This window comes from Apostichopus japonicus, chromosome 2 (genome assembly GCF_037975245.1).
Source record: "Apostichopus japonicus isolate 1M-3 chromosome 2, ASM3797524v1, whole genome shotgun sequence".
Taxonomy (NCBI): domain Eukaryota; kingdom Metazoa; phylum Echinodermata; class Holothuroidea; order Aspidochirotida; family Stichopodidae; genus Apostichopus; species Apostichopus japonicus.
This window is the reverse complement of record NC_092562.1, coordinates 15617192-15635767: the sequence shown is the minus strand read 5'-3', so window position 1 is coordinate 15635767 and position 18576 is coordinate 15617192. Positions and strand designations below refer to the sequence as shown.

The 18576-nt window shown below is 37.5% G+C and overlaps 3 protein-coding genes across 6 annotated transcripts in view; 1 reads left to right on the top strand and 2 right to left on the bottom strand.

Annotated features, from left to right (window-relative positions):
* LOC139979666 (protein Hook homolog 3-like) overlaps positions 1-193 on the bottom strand; it is a 42596-nt gene extending 42403 nt beyond the window's left edge. For all 3 annotated transcript variants that reach the window (XM_071990683.1, XM_071990701.1, XM_071990690.1), the window contains exon 1: positions 35-193. In XM_071990683.1, coding sequence (XP_071846784.1) covers positions 35-73 — 39 coding nt within the window. In that variant the 5' untranslated portion in view covers positions 74-193. The remainder of the gene's footprint in view (positions 1-34) is intronic.
* A 476-nt stretch (positions 194-669) lies between these two features.
* Positions 670-10839, bottom strand: LOC139979638 (uroporphyrinogen decarboxylase-like). Of its 2 annotated transcripts, none has more exons than XM_071990652.1 (9): positions 10693-10839; positions 9441-9546; positions 8709-8788; positions 8015-8113; positions 7432-7593; positions 6328-6489; positions 3804-3941; positions 3096-3196; positions 670-2515 (listed from the first exon to the last, which is right to left on the bottom strand). In XM_071990652.1, exons 1-9 carry the CDS (start codon positions 10714-10716, stop codon positions 2287-2289), a joined length of 1101 nt encoding a protein of 366 aa, XP_071846753.1. In that variant the 5' UTR covers positions 10717-10839; the 3' UTR covers positions 670-2286. The 2 variants fall into 2 exon arrangements, with proteins under 2 accessions (XP_071846753.1, XP_071846745.1); XM_071990644.1 differs by lacking the exon at positions 10693-10839 and adding an exon at positions 10225-10266.
* A 1762-nt stretch (positions 10840-12601) lies between these two features.
* LOC139979650 (uncharacterized) lies at positions 12602-18218 on the top strand. The gene is made up of 6 exons (XM_071990663.1): positions 12602-12840; positions 13626-13745; positions 14482-14712; positions 15779-15931; positions 16458-16582; positions 17753-18218. Exons 1-6 carry the CDS (start codon positions 12762-12764, stop codon positions 17834-17836), a joined length of 792 nt encoding a protein of 263 aa, XP_071846764.1. The 5' UTR covers positions 12602-12761; the 3' UTR covers positions 17837-18218.
* The last annotated feature ends 358 nt before the right edge of the window (positions 18219-18576 follow it).

Here is an 18576-nt window from a genome sequence, read left to right as displayed (position 1 = left end):
TCAAGCCATACGATAAAAGGAACCCCGGACTCACCCATGTGATTAAGTTTTCACATAGTTCTTCACCTGCCATTTTTTCAACGGAGAAACATTGACGGGAGAAGGTTGTAAGGGAATATATACCCTGTTATTACTAATAACACAATTGCCAACGAAATAGAAATGTAAGTTAAGTTACCTCTACTTATTACGTACGTTTGCTCCGCCTATCGGTCATTGAAATGTATGGAACGCCAAAAGTGCCACAAGTGACAATGCTAAGTACTATAAACAGTGGAGTTGCTACCCTAACAAGGAGGTGCTACTACCCTCTACAGGATGTGCTGCTACTCTAAGCAGGAGGTGCTACTATTCCTACAAGTTACGATGCAACTTTTGGGTTGTAGCAACCTTTTACAGTAGCATCATCACTTGTAGGAGTAGCACTGTTTTGAGTAGAAGCACCTTCCTGTATAGCCAAGTAGTAGCCCACTAGTTTACATCGCCGCCTATAGTTGTAATAACGTCGCCTGTTTAGAGTAGTTACCTCACCTTTTACAGCAGCACCATCATCACCTTACTTGTATGAGTAGAAGCACCTCCTTTTTGGCTATTTAGAGGTTAGCAGGCATTATCAATTGTTTTTTATGTATATAATGTAGAGACGAAAAGAACAACACTTGTACCTGATTCTCAGCTGACCACTTTCCTTGTTTTATTTATTCATTTCCAACCAAAGAACCATTTATATATTTTAAAAAAAATGGAAAATGGAAGAAAAAAGATACAAAGAAAGAAGATTCAATGTTTTTGAAACAGAAGAAATTATCAGTCACCTCAAAACTACTAATATAAGAAATCTAGTATACCAATTCATTCTTTTGTGTATAAACTTTGCAAAACACAAGGCAAGGAAAAGCAATGTCTTATACATTAAGACAAATTATTTTGTGTATATATATGTATAAATATATATAACAATCAGAGCAGAATAGTTACCTGACAGTACATAAAAAACATATATAATAATGTCATAGCTAGATTGAATGATTAAGAAATAAACTTCATGCTATTAAACCCCTCCCCACCCTTCTCAAGAAAAGTTTACTGTGCATTGTCTGTTGCAAAACCAGATATTTTCACTGAAAGTATGCATGTTACTTTCAAATAAACAGAAATATGATGCATTAATGTAAGCATTACATCTAAATAGGAATGACCTACAAATAGAAAATGTCTGCCTTTGGTACATCCAAATAGCTTTGACTTTTGATAATCCCAGCGTAAAGAAAATATTAAATGAAATTCTAGAGTTGTGGCAAAACTAACAAAACATTTTAATCCCTGTTAAATGCTGATCTTGTACCTATCTCATAATCCCATAGGCACTACGAGGTCATTTTCCCTCCCACTGCCCCCTCCCTCCTTCCTCACCCTACAAATTTTGATTGTTCCTAACAAGAATATGGAAATTATAAGTAAAGATCATGGTATCGACCACACATGTTTATATACTCACGATTACTTGAACTTTTGAATATTTATATTCACTCTTTACAGATCTATCATATAATACGTAACAATTTGTTATTCGATCAACTCTTTCAACAGGGGCATAGATGGCCAGGTTGGTTCCGAGGAAAACTGTGTCTTCATTTTACTTTATGGATATTATGAAATGAAAATACATCACTCTTTATTCCCTGCTTTTCCACATCCCCCAAATTTACTCTGGTCAACAGAGATGTTGCCCCCCCCCCTTACACCCCCTCTCATCAGGCTTGCCCTTCAGTACAGATAGGTAAACCCTGTTTATATCACATTGTTACAGGTACTTTATAGGCCAAATTTCAGTCCTTGCAACAACAAAAAAGGGGCAATCAAAAGCTCAAGACTAAGGCCACACATTCTTTCTTCCAGCACCTGAATGATTTTGAGTTTTGGCATAAAATATTCCACCTTACAAATAGCTTGTTCATTATGACAAATCTCAACAGAGTTCAAGAGTAATACATCTCTTAGATCCACTTCACTCGATGTTTGTTCATGTTGTGATGTCAGCAGTTACTATATTGATATGACAGAGCCCCGTGTTATGATTTGTGAGTGTCTTAATGTAAACGGTGGAGAGCCCTATAGAGGATAATGTCCCCCCCCCCAATTCTCCATGGGCCCTCGGACACAGCCTGATTGCCAGGTCAGTCAGTCAGCTCCTGGCAGTGCTGTAAATTGGAAAGTGAATTATTAGAAAAGTTCCCTTTTCTTGACAAGCTGCTCTCACATATTGAAATATTCCTAACCAACCACTTAGTTCGTCGCGTTCATTTTTGCCGAGTGGACGTGAACGGCGTCGATGAATGCCTTGACATGGTCAGGATCAAAGTCTGGGTAGACGCCGTGTCCGAGATTAGCGATCAGTCTTTGAGTACCAAACTTTGTTAACATCTGAGAGACAAGTTGACTTATCTCATCTGGTGGTGCGTACATTGCACATGGATCTAGGTTCCCTTGTAGAGTGACCGAGGGTGCTTCCATCCTGTGTGATATGGAAAAAGAACAAAATATCGATTAAGGAGGCGTCTTCTCTTCAGAAATAATGGTTCAATGACTACAGTGTCAAATTACCACTGGTGCAGAGTCTGATGCCATTGGTAACTTTGTACTCAAAAGCAATATAAAAATTAACAACTGCAAATGAACTTTGACCTCAAACTAATCAAGAAACCTTAAAGGTCAGGTACTCAACAACATTTATCTTAGAGCATCGATTGGTACATAATCTTGGATTTGTTCCATATCATCAAAATCTTGAGCACTTTTCACAATGAGGCATATGTGAAGGACTGATGTCCATTTTGAAAAATATATATATGTTTATATACTTTTGTTGAAATTTGTATTGTTAATGTCTGGAAACATGGCCCAACAAAAAGGTAAATTTGGACCTGATTACAATAAATATGTGCTCAAATGTGTGATGGCATATGCTGCATCGTTAAATCAACTGGCTGTTTGAACAAACTATTTCTCTGTATTACAGGGTATATAAACAAACTTTCCAAATTTCAACAAACACTGGTTACATTTTCAATGAGCAGGGAATTCAGGTTACGTACCTTGCGGTTTCTGGCTTTACAGTCCACGACAACTGAACAACATCATAACCGATTTCTGAAAGTTCTTTGGTGGCGTAATTAGCTCCTTTAGCAAAGACAATCTGGCACAAAATTAAATAAATTAAAGTTACTATCTAACTCATCATCGTTTTTGCACAATTTTGTAATGAGCTAAAGCTTGTTCAAAGATTCCATAGGGCATTCTTCTGTAGGAATATACATCTTAATACCTTGAGATATTGAGAAGGTAAGATTGAAATTCCATTAGTTTCCAAAAATTTTAGAGAAAAATGATCAGAACGCCAGGGCAAAGACATATCAACATGCTACAATTTAATGTCAGCATGCCATTGTTTTCAATCACAATGTTGGATTTCAGTATCATCATATCAGAAATAATATCAACACGTTACAACTCAATACCAGCACGTCAAGAAGAAGATCAACTGTTTTAATTTTAATATGAGAAAAGGCTGAATTTCTGGTTTGAACCTTTATTCTTTCATGTGTGGTGCAATCCATTTCACAACTTCAGAATTCATATCAATATGCTATGCAGCAAATTCAGTATGTTAAATTTAGCATCAGCATGTCACAGTTGATATTGATATGTTACAGTTTTTTTTATATATTCACCCCCCCCCCCTACTTGTCAATGTCACTTTGTCCGTTATAAATATATTCAATTTATTAAAGTGCACTGCTTACCATTGGGACTGGCTCAATTCCTCTCTCTTTAAGACCAGCTTTGACAGATGAAGCTATTGATCTCAGGTATTGGAGGGAGAATGACATGAACTGGTCGTAACCAAGGAACTCAGCATTAGAATCAAAAACCTGAAGCAGCTTTTTACAGAAACAAACAAAACAAGAATAAATATAAAATACATTATTTTATGAAGATTGAAAATATTTGTGATATTGGCTGATTTAAGGAGATAGTTCTCTCTCTAAACGAGGCAAATGTGTTTAGATTATCAGCAATTTGATCAAAGAAGCCCCTTTCTCACAAATATGTAGATTGCAGACTTTTTAAGGGACAATACAATGGCCTCATACCATTGCTAGATATACATAACTGGTTACAGTATTTAGTATATTTATTAAATGAGCTACAATGTAATTCTAATGGAGGTGGTAAGAAACTAGAACATCAATGCTGCATGATCTCCATACTACTGCTATGCTTGTACTTTGATGGTCATATATAAATACCAAATATACATAACTGGTTACAATACTTAGTATCACATACACTTTAAGCACTTCTTTGACATTATTGTAGAATGCTGGAATGGTCTTAAAGCCTATGTGAAGACCTTTGTGTCACACTGTTGTCACAGCGAGGCAAACTGACCAATGCAGCCTTTCACCAAATTTTTGATATAACCAAGGTCATCAGGGGATATAACTTCTTCCTTAATCTGTGTTTTTAATCCCACTAATAATAGAAGATTTCAGAGTGTACTGTTTGAAAGGCCTAAATCAACAGTGCCCTGTTATATGTAGGCTACAAAATCCCTGAGAATTCCTTTGTGGGAATCTCTGACTGACACCTCTGGGCATACAGTATGCACATTGCCTAATTCACACAGAGTGTGAAATATTCTAACTAGCATACTGTTTTTGCTACTCATAACTAGCACTCATGATAGCAACGAAATGTTGCCCACTGTCCTTTTGACAACTTTACACGCATCTGGTTGTCATCCAATCGGAAAGCTACTTTGAGCCATTTTCAATCATGTCCACTAAACTGAGTTTGAGCTTTGAGCATCAGTAAACTTGTATCCAAGTCTCCAAAAAGGAATGTATTTTTTATTTATTTAGGTTTACAGTCTTGTTCAGGGCCAAGGCCCTCTCACACGACTTAACAACCCTGGTCATTGGTAACTTGACACACCTACACACCAAACTGTGCACAATTCAATCAATCTCTCCTGGGGCACCATAGTGCACCACAACCACGTGTCCCCCGGGGGACTTCCCATAGGGTGCAGCCACAAACCGGAGCACGTAACTATATTTACAAGTTACCTGGCAAGTCCACATTCACACACCTGGGTGAAGAGAGGCAATGGAGATAAAGCGCCTTGCCCAAGGACACAACGCAATGATCTGGCCAGGGCTCGAACCTGTAATCCTTAGATCACAAGTCCACTGCCTTAACCACTTGACCACAACGCCCTCATGTACTGGGCTTAAACATGCGATTCTTCTCTTCGACCATCTGTTCACAATTAGCACATAAACTGAGATATGTTACAGCTCTTTACAAATCTTTGGAGATGTGTATCACAGGTACTAGGAACCAGTGCCGTAGCAACGGCTCTGTCAGGATATGTCATCGCCCTCTGTAGAAATGCTGAAGATCCCTTTTACCCTTGCACGGAACTATTTTCAAAAAGTTTAAACTCGTTGGTGGCAATTAAAGCTTAAATCCTTTTTCTATAGGAAGTATTTTCAACATTATTTGTTTTGTTATTTTGTGGTTTTAAGCCTGCTTGTTTTTAAATGATTAGCAGCATCAATACTTGGCTTTTACAACTACCACACTTTCAAAGAAGGGGTACCTATTCCACTTTGCAGCGGTACCTACTCCACTTTGCAGTGTTATCAACTCCACTTTGCATACGAGAATTGGCAAAATCGGAGCTGAATCCGGTATTGCACCATACTTCTGCGACTAATTGTGCCTTTTTGCACAAAAATGAAAAATGTCATAGGCATCCCAGAGATCATTGCCCAAGTTATTCAAGAGGTCAGAGGTCAAGAGAAACTTGGTCAGAAGTGAAGCTTTGTTTGTAAAAGGCAATCAGATACTTTTATCAACTGCTTTTGGGTTTAAACCAACAAAGGGACAACTTAATCATACACAGCAAACCAAACTTGATAATAATTGTTCAATGAATGACCGATTGTTTTTATATTCTAATTATTAATTATAAATATATAAATATTAAATTAATATATTCTTTTTCATTTCAGTAAGTTATTAACTAAATCAGTGAGAATGTAATTCTAATACAGGGAGGTGGTAAGAAAACTAGAACAGCAATGCTGCATGATCTCAATACTACTGCTATGCTTGTACTTTGATTGGTCAGTTTATCAGTGGAGGCATTTTGAAGTTATACAGCAATGATTATTGACAGCCATTTTCATGCACATGTAGTAGGATGCATTGCGATAAAAAGAAAAAACACAAAAAAATGAAAGAAATAGAATCTACCTGTGCACCAGCTGCTACTTGCTCAATCAAATATTCTGAAATGACTTTGGTTAATAATTTCAAAAACTGGTGACTTTCGTTCGGATGAGCATAAAGCCAGCGTTTGCATTTCGATAGGGTCTTGGATCCACCCCCTTCTATGCAGTATGCCATCAACGTCCACTGGGATAGAAAAATAGAAGAAAACTCTAAAATCAATAGCTAGTCAGTCATATGTTACAAACAAATCTGCAAAATAATTGGGGCACTTACATGGGCAGGTCTGCAAAGCCAGTCTATGGAATATTACTGCACGTTTTGATTTTGAACCAGTTTCTGAACGTGGTTCAAGCTCTTTGAATATAACCTGCAAGCTTCACTCCTCTTATTATACCTGTTCTTGTATAATATAACGTACGATTAGATATCATACAGTAAGATAATATAACACATCATTACAAAACACAACATAACATAATATAACAGAACATAATATAATAGTATCATACTTCATGCTTTGTAATAATGACAAACTGATGGCCTGAGACACCAAGTGACCCAATGAAAGAAACTTTTCTCTCAAGTTTGTGCCTGGTTAACGTAAAATCAAATCACACAACTACTTCTGGGTCTGTGCAAAAAAAATACTTACTGGGCCACCTACAAAGCCAATCAGAGGAACTTTATCCTTCAGTTTTGTGCCTGGCTAATGTAAACCTGTAATAGCATCATACACATCCTCATGTTTTGTGATAAGTAAGTACAGCATTGGTTTGTGATAGCTAAGTACAGCATTGATTTCTGAGACAACAGCAAAACCAATCAAAGGAACATTTTTGTCTAGTTGTGCTTGATTGATGACAGCAACGACCAAAAAGAGGGCGACCAAAAACAACATGGCGCAGGACAGTAGACAAAGAGAGAGAGAGGGCTGGTTGGCGATCCTGGAATGAAGCCAGAACAGAGCTGCCGGCCGAGATGAATGGAGATGCTCTGTGGAGGCCTTATTTGCCTCTAGGCAAGAAGAAGACAGGTGAGATGAGCTTGATTGATGTACAATAACAGCATCACACAACTACTTCTGGCTCTGTGTTACTCATGTTAAATGTGTTAAATGTTGCTCACCGGGGCACCAGCAAAACCGATCAGAGGAACTTTCCCCTCCAGTCTGTGCCTGGTTAAAGTAATAGCATCATAAACGTACTTCAGGCTCTTTGATACATCTACATCATGGTCAAGTCTTTTGAGATCTTCTGGTGTATTTATAGGTTCTGGAAAAGTTGGACCCTGGATAGAGAAAAAAAACAATTTCAAAAATTTTGAAGAAGAAAAAAGGAGACCTGATTTCATTACTTGTTGTAATGGATGCCAATAATCAGTAATTTGTGGACCGAGTGAAAATCCAATGAAACATACAACAAATGTTTGTAAACATTCAACACCAACTGCTGTCAGTGAGTTATAATCAAGCTGGGTTAAATTGATATGTGGGTATTCTGATGCTGCTCACTTAAATTAACTTTGTCCCAAAAGAGGTATAAAAAGAGGTATAAAAGTTACCCTCCTTACCATCCATCACCCCCCCCCATCCCCACTGCCCCTCCCTCTAACATCACCTCAATCAAAGCGGGAAAACATTGGAAGATGACAAATACCAAAGGGATGAAGATTTAAGATTATTTGTCTGAATTTATCTATCAGTTCTTACCTTGCCTGGAACCATTAGAACCTCGAGACCGAGGGCTTGTGGAATCACTAAAATATCACTAAAGATGATTGCTGCATCTAATTCAAACCTTCGTATAGGCTGTTGAAAGGAGGATATTGAAAAATGTATTAGCAAAGTTTGTAAAGAGAACAATTATAACAAAATGGGAAAATCTTTAAAAGTCAAACAGAAATACATAAATAATTTTGTTTTTCTCTCTCCCAATGCCACCAACACCTCACCCCTACCCCTGTAGCATATGAATTTTCAAATTCATAGTGACTTCCCTTCAATTCTCATTGAATCATTGAGTTCTTTCTCTCGCTGCAGGGATTTCCTTTCAACCATTCTTGAGGTGTTCATGCTAGTCAGGGAATAATGTAGTGCTCAAATTTTGTGTAGCAGTGTTAAAGGCGATAAACTTTGTCTCACTTAACACACTATGGTTACTGTATGCAAAATTGCCATACAATTTTTGAGATTGTATACAGTACACAATTTGCCAATTAATACAAAGCGATACCAGATTATTTATTTCCTGCTAGTTTATACTATAGGCAAATGTTTCAGTGGATTTCAAGCTGCACTGAACAGAAATCAAGATGAATGAAGAGAATGAATGAAGAGAATGAAAATGAAAATGAAGATTTTTGTTATAATGAAGTAAGAGAAACAAAGAATGTAAATTATTTACCTGTAAAGTGATCTCACAAGCTAGCTCAGGAGTTTGACAAACCTTAAAAAAGTCATGTTCAGCTCTCATAGCCTTAAATTCTGAAATGATTTTTTAAGTGGGAAAAATATATTTCAATGATTTTGTCGATGGATTGACATCTACTCCATACAGTAGTTGGGACACAATTTTGGATGTTGCTGATACAAAATTTGGAAGTCACAATTTCACTAACCTATCACACTAATCCATATAATAATCATTAATCACATAGTATCAATATCATAAAACTTGTACAGTTAATAATTTATTGGAGTTAAATACTGTACATGTGAAGCCTTCAAATCAGCAGTCCTACCAACTTGTCCCCTCCCTCTATCCATCCACCCCCCACCCCCTCACCCTAATGGTGTAAACTTCAAATTAAATGTTGAAAGACTCTGGATATTTCTGCACAAAGCCTCGATATTTTACAAAGCATTGTACTCATTTTAACATGACCATGGTTTAGTATTTTGCATGTGGGAATTGAACATCATGAGACTATACACAAAGTCCCGAGTGGAAAGGTAAAATCCTGTGAGCTGTTTCTTGGCAGATATGACTCCATCTCCATGAACCTCCTTTCAAAATAATTGCGTGTTGACCTTAGAAGCAAATTCTGCACCATAGCATTTTAATTTCATATTATGATAACATTCTAACAAATTACTGTAATCTAAATAATTTTGGAAGTAAGATTGAGCTTCATACCAGGTAAATATCGTCCAGCTTGCCTCATCACCCACACAGGAACTTTCTCTGTCTTCTCCCCCCTGGCAGCTCTAAGGATAAGGTCATTTTGAAGCTTAGGAAAGTCCTAGTAAAAATAAAGATGCTTTAAAAATGATTTACAAAACACAGCGAAGTCAATTAACTTGCTTCACATATATTAAAGAATTCATTCTTTTTTTTTAGAGAAACACTCCAGTTGTACTTTATGTGGTAAATGGTAATTCCCAAGTTGTGTAATGCAAAATTTACTACCTCTGTTTATATATGGGATCAATGAAGTACTAAGTTTACATCTATAGTTTTGACATATCTTGATGACACTTCTGGGCAATTTCTGTAGAAGTATATTTATAAATGTTTTGCAACCTTTACAATATGGTACAGTCTACTTCAATGGCAGAAATGAAGTGGAAATTTAGGTTGGCATAATTTATAAAGCTGCAAATACTCTACTAGAGTCTAACACAAATATGAAACTTTCAACTTGGGCTTAAGTTACAGTTATTATTGCTATGCCATTTTCAAAAGTGCTTTGCATTCAAGCAAGGATGTACTACTGTATATCCCAGACCTAACTTTGACTTAGGCCTAGCGCGATTTAATAATATCAACAGAGGATGTTTGCATAGTAATTATTACCTCTACAATTAATTGATTTTTAAATTAAGTTGTTATATTTTCCACTAATGAATGAAGGCCTATAGATAATTCGTTGTAGCCTAACAAGTAACAGTGCCTTTGCACTGATTTACTAGATTAGGACCTGGGCCAAGTCCAAGGTTAGCCTCATCTTCAATGACATTCCTGGACACAGGTAGGCACAGCATGCATTTTCTTCTAAATATTGCTATAAGTATAACATTCAAGGAAGGCACGGAGATGTGAATCTCCCTTTTGAATTTACACAGTTCAAGTACATTTCCATCATTAAGGTATCGTGATATCAATATTTTGTTAAGGAGGTCCTAATTTACATACATGTGTGTACTATAAATATTAATACGTCTTAATACAACGAAAGCTTAACGTTATGCGAACTAGTTCCGCTAAATTTGAGAAAACAGATATCGGCAATCTGACGATATTTAATCAGTATTATATATATTAAAGGTAAAAAAAGCCAAACTGATCAGCGATAAGTTTCTTATACGTATACCATGAAAAGTTATGCCATAAAAAATATAAAAAACAAACAAAAACTACTAGTGTAAGCACAAGACTTAAGTCTCACTTTTGGTACAAAGGGCGCAGCCATTTTGAAGCTTCGATAGGCTCGTCCTCAAGTCATTCTATAAGATCGAGACAAATCCGATCGTTTTTGTTAGAAAGCGAGAAGATCAGATCATATCACTTTAAATCGTTTTGGAAATAATTGCTTTGAATAACACGTCAAGATGTCTTGTGATATTCTATAGTTTTACAAGTTTATTTATTTACATTTAAACGTAATGTAGCTCCATGTTAGTTTCTTGAAAGCTAAAGACGCCTCCCGAAAAGGGAGTTATTTCTAGCAACAGCATTGATCATCATCGTAGTGTAGGCTCTACAATATTGGCATTTCTGGCCAAGTGAACGATACCTATATGACTGGACGTTGAAAAATGATTATTTTTTTAATTTTATTTAAATTGATAAATAGTTTCATACAGTCTCTGTACTACATGAGCAGTTTCAGAGGCTAGCTGCGTAGCCAACTTATTCTGAGCCTGTCACGGCGCTCACAAAGACCCTCTCTTTGTAGGAACCTACACGACTATACTCCCTGGTGTGTTGTCCGATCAAAACATAACACCATGAAGAACCGAAAAGTTCTTACTATACTGCAAGCACTCCACGTGCACTACAATACTGCGTATTTGCAGGCAAATATGCAGTACTATTTTGTAATATGTATTCCCTTTCCCGGATGCGACTCGTGATAGGCTTTTCACTTGACGTAATTCGTCATTATCACACAGTTTCAATTAAGGCTTAGGTCGGAGTGGGATTGAGAGTTTTGGCTTTCGTGCACAACCTCTTTTTTATGTGATTTTTCTTAACTTGTACCGCTGGTGTGAGATCATTTGACGAGTCGAGTGCAGTGACATCATTGACTAATCTTTATGCAGATCAATGGATTGCCTGTCCGAGTTTCAGTTTCAGTTTATTAGTCAAATAACACCGTAATAACATCATAATGTGTTCTGCTATTAGCTAGGCTATATATACCAACAACGAAAAAGAAATTGAAGTTAGGAGTGCTACCGGTATTCCCTCTGTCTGGCTCTCTCTCCACCTCGCGAACCCTCTTTTCTCTCTCTCTTTTGACAGCCGTTTTAATTGTTATTACTTTTCGCATTTATTCCATAAATGATCAATCATGTTTAGCTGACCTGTCCCATTTTAGTCGCAGGGGAGACCGTGGATTGAACCTGAACACAAACTTTCAAGGGTAGTGGTATACTTGCGCCAGTAATAGAGGGGGCAGTAATCTCAAAACTACTTAACTAGAAGCTTTCCGACAAACTGACTGAAATTTCGGTGCATTTTCCGTTCCACAAATATTTCAGTAACCCCCCTTGCATATTTTAAGTACGAATATAGAATAAGTGTTATTTTTAGTAGGAAAATTGGCCCTTCTAACTTTGGAGGGGGTGGGGGCAATGTTCCTTGAAAAACAGGCGGCCGGGGCTTCGGGCCCTCTTGCCCACCACTAAATTTCAACTCAGATTTGAGATATACAATTTCTCTACTATTTCATTTTGCAAAGTTGTTTTCTTTCAAAATGATATTTTGATTCGAAGATCTGCAATGAAACGTTGTAATACAAGGTGGTGACATCTGAACTTCTGATTTCAAATAGTAGTAAATTTATCTACATGTTAGCTTGACGCACAATAGCTTAGCAAACGGGTAAGGTATGCTACTTGCATTGTTATATTATATACCCCGAAGCGCAGCTTATATTCAGGGAAATATAAATGGATTTAATTTTTCAGTTCCATTGAAAAGAAAGACGTGTCAAAGAATGATAAACAAGAATATATGGCGCACTCGTCCTAAGAATGGTGAATGGTACCGTATATGTCACAGTGGGTCAAACTAGACTTTATTCTCCGAAAACGTTATAATTTTGGCATCTATATACGTAGTATGTCATACTTGTACTGAAGTGAAAGAAGGTGGTATTTTTGCGGGGTATAGGCTTATTATCTTTACTTTTGTGTGTAGTAGTATAGTTAGTAGCATATCATTATTGCTCCGTTTGGAATTGGATATTTGAATCCGCAGTGATACACGTTTGCTGAATTTATACTCATTATGACCAAAATAATTTTTCTTTCCGTATATAATCTGAGCTTTCTTTGGATTTGTTGCAGCCAAATTGGAAATATTCAGGGTAAGTTGGACCACTGTTTTATATATGAAAACACATGACTCATCATCTATAAGGTGCCTTATCTCATATGCATATAAATGTTAAGAAAAACCCTAAGAGTGATTGTCACCGATCTATATAGGTTATACAGATTAGAGGGAATGGCGTTATGAGACTGAAAGGAACAATTCTCGAAGGAAAAAACTCCTGCTAGAAAAAGGAACAGCTTTGGGCGTTCAATTATTGTCCAATTCACGGGGCATCTATTACAGTTTCAAGTGTATCCTGAAGCCCTGATGAGGAATGGTGCACATGGAAGTGGGGTGAGGGGGGGGGGAAGTGGGCGAGAGGTAGGGTAAATAATGCTGTGTTCTAATTTTCATAATATACTTGAGGAAATATGAAAAGTGCAATAAAGGTGGGGGGGGGGGGGCTCACGGGACCTTCGGTTTGCATTTTTTAATTTCAACATACAATAATTCATTTTGCTGATGATATTGTTTTTTTTAAATTGGCAACATTTCATTCAGTCATTTCAAGCTGTTGCTGTAAAATTAAGTCGTAAATAAGAAAGAAAACACCCCCCCCCCATTCTCCATGCATGTCGTTTACTAAATTTAAAATGCTTCGATCTCAAAACGAAATTAATTTAATATAGGCCCATATTTTTGTGTGTGATTTGAAACTGTTTTTCTTTTTTGGCCATTAACAATGTTAAATAAAAAAAAAACATTTTAGAACACTTTGATGGCAATTCTAGATTTACATTCTATATTTGCTTTTTTTTTTCTTGTCTTCACTGATAGCATCATGTCAGCCAAACCCATGTAAGAATGGTGGAATTTGTACTTTCATGCCAGACGGTGTAATTGTCTTCTGTTTGTGTCCCAAAAATTTCACGGGAAGTTCAACCTGCGATCCATCAGGTATAACAGAGGGGTTATCATCATCATGATTATTATCATCATCATTTATCATCATCATCGTCGTCATCGTCGTCATTTTTTTCAAATTATTATTATTATTATTTTTAATTATTATTATTATTATTGTTATTATTATTATTGTTATTGTTTTTATTATATTATTATTATTATTATTTTATAACGGATAGGGTTGTCCCTAGGGTAGTTGAAACTGATTCCTCCCATGTAGGGGGTATTGGGTCCTCTCCCATAAATATAAATGCAAATATTGACGTCAAAGGGTTTATTCTGATGTATATTTAGACAATCACAGGTCTAATCACAATATTGCACTAAATAACTACATTTAAGTGTTTTGCGTGAGGTTGAAAGGGAGGGTGGGTGTTGGAGATGGGGGGGGGGGGGGGCAAGGGTTCACACCCAAAACTCCTTTGAAATCGCGACTGCACAGGTATACTTATTCACATCCATGTGTAACTATGACACCATGTTTCGAATTCACAAACGTTTTAAGCAGGAGACGTAACTTAGTGCATGTGACACATACCTCAAAGTACCATGCAAGTTACTATACATGAAGGGGGCCATCACTATAATTTTGTGTCTAGCGTAACGTATAAGCAACTGTGGTATAACATTTGCATATGGGGAAAGTGAGGGGGTGCACAATGTAGGAAATTGGAACAAGCAGCACCCCATCACATGTCCTTTAATTTGTTTTAACTTGTGTTCTCAGTGACATCTACCAGACCAGCGACAACTGTTGTGACGTCAAGATTAGTTACCATGAGTCAATCAATCAAATCAACGGAAGAAACTGACAGTGTTTTAACAAGTGCAAGTTTTCATCGTACTACTGCTACCAGACGTATGTCTCATGAAATGCAAAGCACGGATAGCACAACTTCGAGGAAAACTCCTCCTGAAATGATGACCGAACAACCCGAGTCAAATAATGGTCAATCTGGTGAGAAACGATAAATTCACTGTCAGATCAACTTCGGGATTTAGTGATCGTTCGTTCGTTCGTTCGATCAATTGCTCGTTATATATAACTAACGTTATGCTTCGTGTGTCGATTTAGTCGATAGTCGATACCCTTAGCATCTCAGGGTCGAGAGCATATCAAGTTGTTTAGTTTCCGTGCCCATGCCCTGCCCTGAGTGACCTAGTTATCATTACATAACACCGTCATGATTGGGCACACCGTCTCAATGTAAGGGAACAGGGCTTGAGGGTAATTTCAGTTGTTTAGTTTTTTGACTAGGCTTTTTATCTGGTATGATTTTGTGGTCTTTTCTTAAAGTGTCTTCAGGCGCGTAGGCAGGATTTTGCCAAGGGAGGGGCGGACCTGTAGGCAAACAATCAGAGCCGTATATATGGCTCAGCAAACTATCTAAGCGTAGCGCCACCATAGGTTGGCGCGAAGCGTGGCCGAAAATGCCTCCCAGATCGCTGGAAATGGCACTTCCCAGGCCTTGTAAGTTGCATCTTAGCATTTTCTAGTTTGAAATTACTAGCGATATCATAAAAACATACAAACAAATATATGCTCAAGGGGGAGGGGTTGGCGGTCGCCCCCTTCACCCCCCCCCTTGGCTACGCGCCTGAGTGCCTTATCATCAAAGCGGTACCTCAATTGATGTAACACTGCTATATATGGCCACGCTACTCAACCTCCACGAAGACCATTGCATGCACGCTGCTGTGGCCAGATGGATTCACAAACATATTTACCAAATTTCGAAACCCAAATATATCGCGGTACTAAAATGCTACGACGGGTTTAAACAACGGGAAGACCTCTTTAAAGCTTTTTATATCAATGATACATTTAATTGTTCGATATTTACTATCACCAAATCCGGAAAATACTATTTGAGAATGACAACCACCAGCTACAATATATAGTTTTGAAAATTTTAAGAAAACTTTATATATAGCATGTCTTAGGTAATATCCAATCAATCCGATATCCCCTTGTTTTTTTAGCAGTGAACACTCCTTTAAGTCAGTTCGTTCTGTCTTTATAGATTCCGCCACTCCTGAACGGCATCGCCCCTCTACGACGAAACTGCGAGATGAATTCACGAGTCCATTGATCATAGAGAAGTTCACAAAGATGTTGTCATTGATAATTACAAAAGAAAGTCCAACTGAACCGACAAAATTGGCCGGAAAAAGTGGTAACATGTCATTAATATTGTTTCTAAATATTTTCAATATCTCTCATTTGATTATATCATGAGAATGCATGGTTTAACATTTTTTAGCAAGTAGAATTTTAACAATTCAAAATCAATAATTTGTGTTAAATATGAATATTTTCTTATGTGCAGTAATATCATTAAAATGTATTATAATAAGCATAATTCTATAAAAAAAACAAAGGAGGGAGGGTGAGGGGGAATAGAAGGGGGAAAGGAGACAGTCAGATATTGAAAAGGGAAACATATTCCCCCACGCAAGCAACACTCGTTCTTCGAGTTTTGGTCTAGAGGTGTTTATTAAGTTTATCGTCCCACCTCTGACACCATCACTTCAGTAGTTCTTCCAAACAGGAACCAGGCCATGCGGTGGACCATGTGTATAGTTGCACTTCTGTTTGTATCGCCAGTGTTGTTTCCTAATCACGAGACAATGAAACACATCATAGATGTCATTTCCCACCTCTGACACCATTGTTCTTTTCATTTCAATATTGTCTTCCAGGTAACAACTATCACATATGGTTTACATGGATAGTCATACTTTTATTTGTGACGTCAGTACTGCTGCTTATCCTTGCAATAGCTCTTTACATCAGCTACGGAAGAGTTTATGATACTGAAGATGAGGTAAGACGAGTATGGGGTCGAAGGTATTCTAACTGAAATCCCCTGCCCCACCCTCAACCCTTCCCCACCCTCCAAAAACATTGCAAAACGTATAGCTGGATTTCACTGATAAAGATTTTATGGAAAGCACGACCAACAGCTTGGTGAATATAACCGGCGCTCGAGCCCTAATAATAATACATTCGCTCTCGAAAATTAAAATTGCAATAAAAGGAAGAAGTAGTTTGTAACATGCCATACTGTTTGCAGGCATTAATCATGTACACGTCCGAAAATTATTGGTTACCATTACTTACATATTGTGGATGCGATTTTGGGTTTTTAGTATCACGTATGATCAAGAGCAACAGGTATGTAACCACGGAATGCTCTCATTCAATTACGACAAAACGAATTGGAACTATTCAAACCTGCACGTACAAAAATCTTCCAATTAAAGAACATTCGCGTTTAACCGCGTCAATATCTCGTCCGATGAACGAGAGTTCGATACTCCGACTTGCCGAGGTTACCTTCGTGATGTTATAGATATTTACAGTGAGTTGTGTGTATCGTTTGTAAGTTGCAACTCACTGTTAGAATACCGCTGTAACTATTACAACCAAGAAAATGAACACAACAACCTCGTTCCTGCCCAATGCGGCGAAAGATTTCAATCAGGCCCGCGAGAAGAAAATGGACCTAAATTCTTGCACTTATTGGGTGCCCGGGCCTCAATATCTAAGTCTCATGGCGTAGCTAGACTTCATTTGTTATTAGAAGGACAGCAATGCTATTCTAGGTGGAGGGGGGGGGGCGGGCAGGCAGAAACTTATTTTAAAAAAATCATGTTTTTGCATGACAATTTTGTTTATAGGGGTGGGAAAATATTTTTGACAGAGGCAAGACCCACGCCCGCACCCCACCGAGCCCCACCCGTTGCTAAGCCTATCGGTAGGTGGGCTTGATCATCCACCCGGCCCACTCTGTCTTTCAGTCTCCCTTAAGGGTCTGATTTAATATACGCGTATATGTTCGAATTAATACGCGCATATAGATTCGTATTAATACGATATTATGCGGTTTTTGTCCCATATGGCTTGCCATAAACGTTATGACTATTAGTTACCCTATACATGCTATCTTTATACGTTGCTCAATAATAATATAAATTTTTCTCTTTCTTTGCAGGAAAACGACCCGGAAGACTATCCACCAGAAGAGGAGGATTGTGTCGGCAAAAAACATGTTTTCACTTTAAACTTCAGAAATTGAAAACCGGTTTTGTTGTATGTGTTTAAAACTTAAACCAATTTTGACTCAAAAATATTTTCCTACTCCCTTAGTTGAATTCATATACCAATTATAAAGTTAATCAAAGTGTCCCTTTTTTTTAGTTACCATGTTTACAAAGTTGTCAATCTTTGACTTCTGCATGGTGACCTCTGTTAACCTTTTAACTCTACAAACACTTAAGAAAGTGAACCCACATTCGTTTTATGAGGTTCATCCACTTTTGACATGTGGAGTTTCAAACATGGACCTCTATTGACCTCACGCGACCTTTGAAAGAACAATAAGTTCTTGAACTATAAGGCGGATGTACATACAGCGAGAGAGAGAAAAAAAGGGAGGCAGAGGTGAATAGAGAGATAGACCTTCTTAAATACATTACCTTTGAAACAGCATTATGTAACATGATGGGTGATACACGGGGGGGGGGGCATTAGGGGCCCTGGGGGCAATTGTGTCTCCGGGATTATCTTTTTCAGTATTCTATTTTCCCTTCGATATCTGATGAAAATGATTAAAACATTATGATTTATCCCATGCTTCCCGGCCGAGCCACCTGATCGTTGCAGGGCCCTAATCGACCCCAGGGCTACCCCCTATCCCCTCTCATCAAACATGGTGATGAATATTCATTCAAGTCTATTCTAACGGTATTGACAGTTAGAAAACTATGAAGGATATTTTTGTTGTTGTTGTAATTTACCATTTTTCTACTTAATATA

Excerpts from the sequence above, each read along its gene's own strand:
- LOC139979638 (XM_071990644.1), bottom strand. The coding sequence starts at position 10,263 with ATGTCATTGAAGATGAGGCTAACCTTGGACTTGGCCCAG. Across the intron at positions 9,547-10,224 it reads TAACCTTGGACTTGGCCCAG|GACTTTCCTAAGCTTCAAAA; the intron begins GTCCTAATCTAG and ends TATTTTTACTAG. Across the intron at positions 3,197-3,803 it reads GAATTGAGCCAGTCCCAATG|ATTGTCTTTGCTAAAGGAGC; the intron begins GTAAGCAGTGCA and ends ATTTTGTGCCAG.
- LOC139979650 (XM_071990663.1), top strand. The coding sequence starts at position 12,762 with ATGACCAAAATAATTTTTCTTTCCGTATATAATCTGAGCTTTCTTTGG. Across the intron at positions 14,713-15,778 it reads GTCAAATAATGGTCAATCTG|ATTCCGCCACTCCTGAACGG; the intron begins GTGAGAAACGAT and ends CTGTCTTTATAG. Across the intron at positions 15,932-16,457 it reads AAAATTGGCCGGAAAAAGTG|GTAACAACTATCACATATGG; the intron begins GTAACATGTCAT and ends ATTGTCTTCCAG.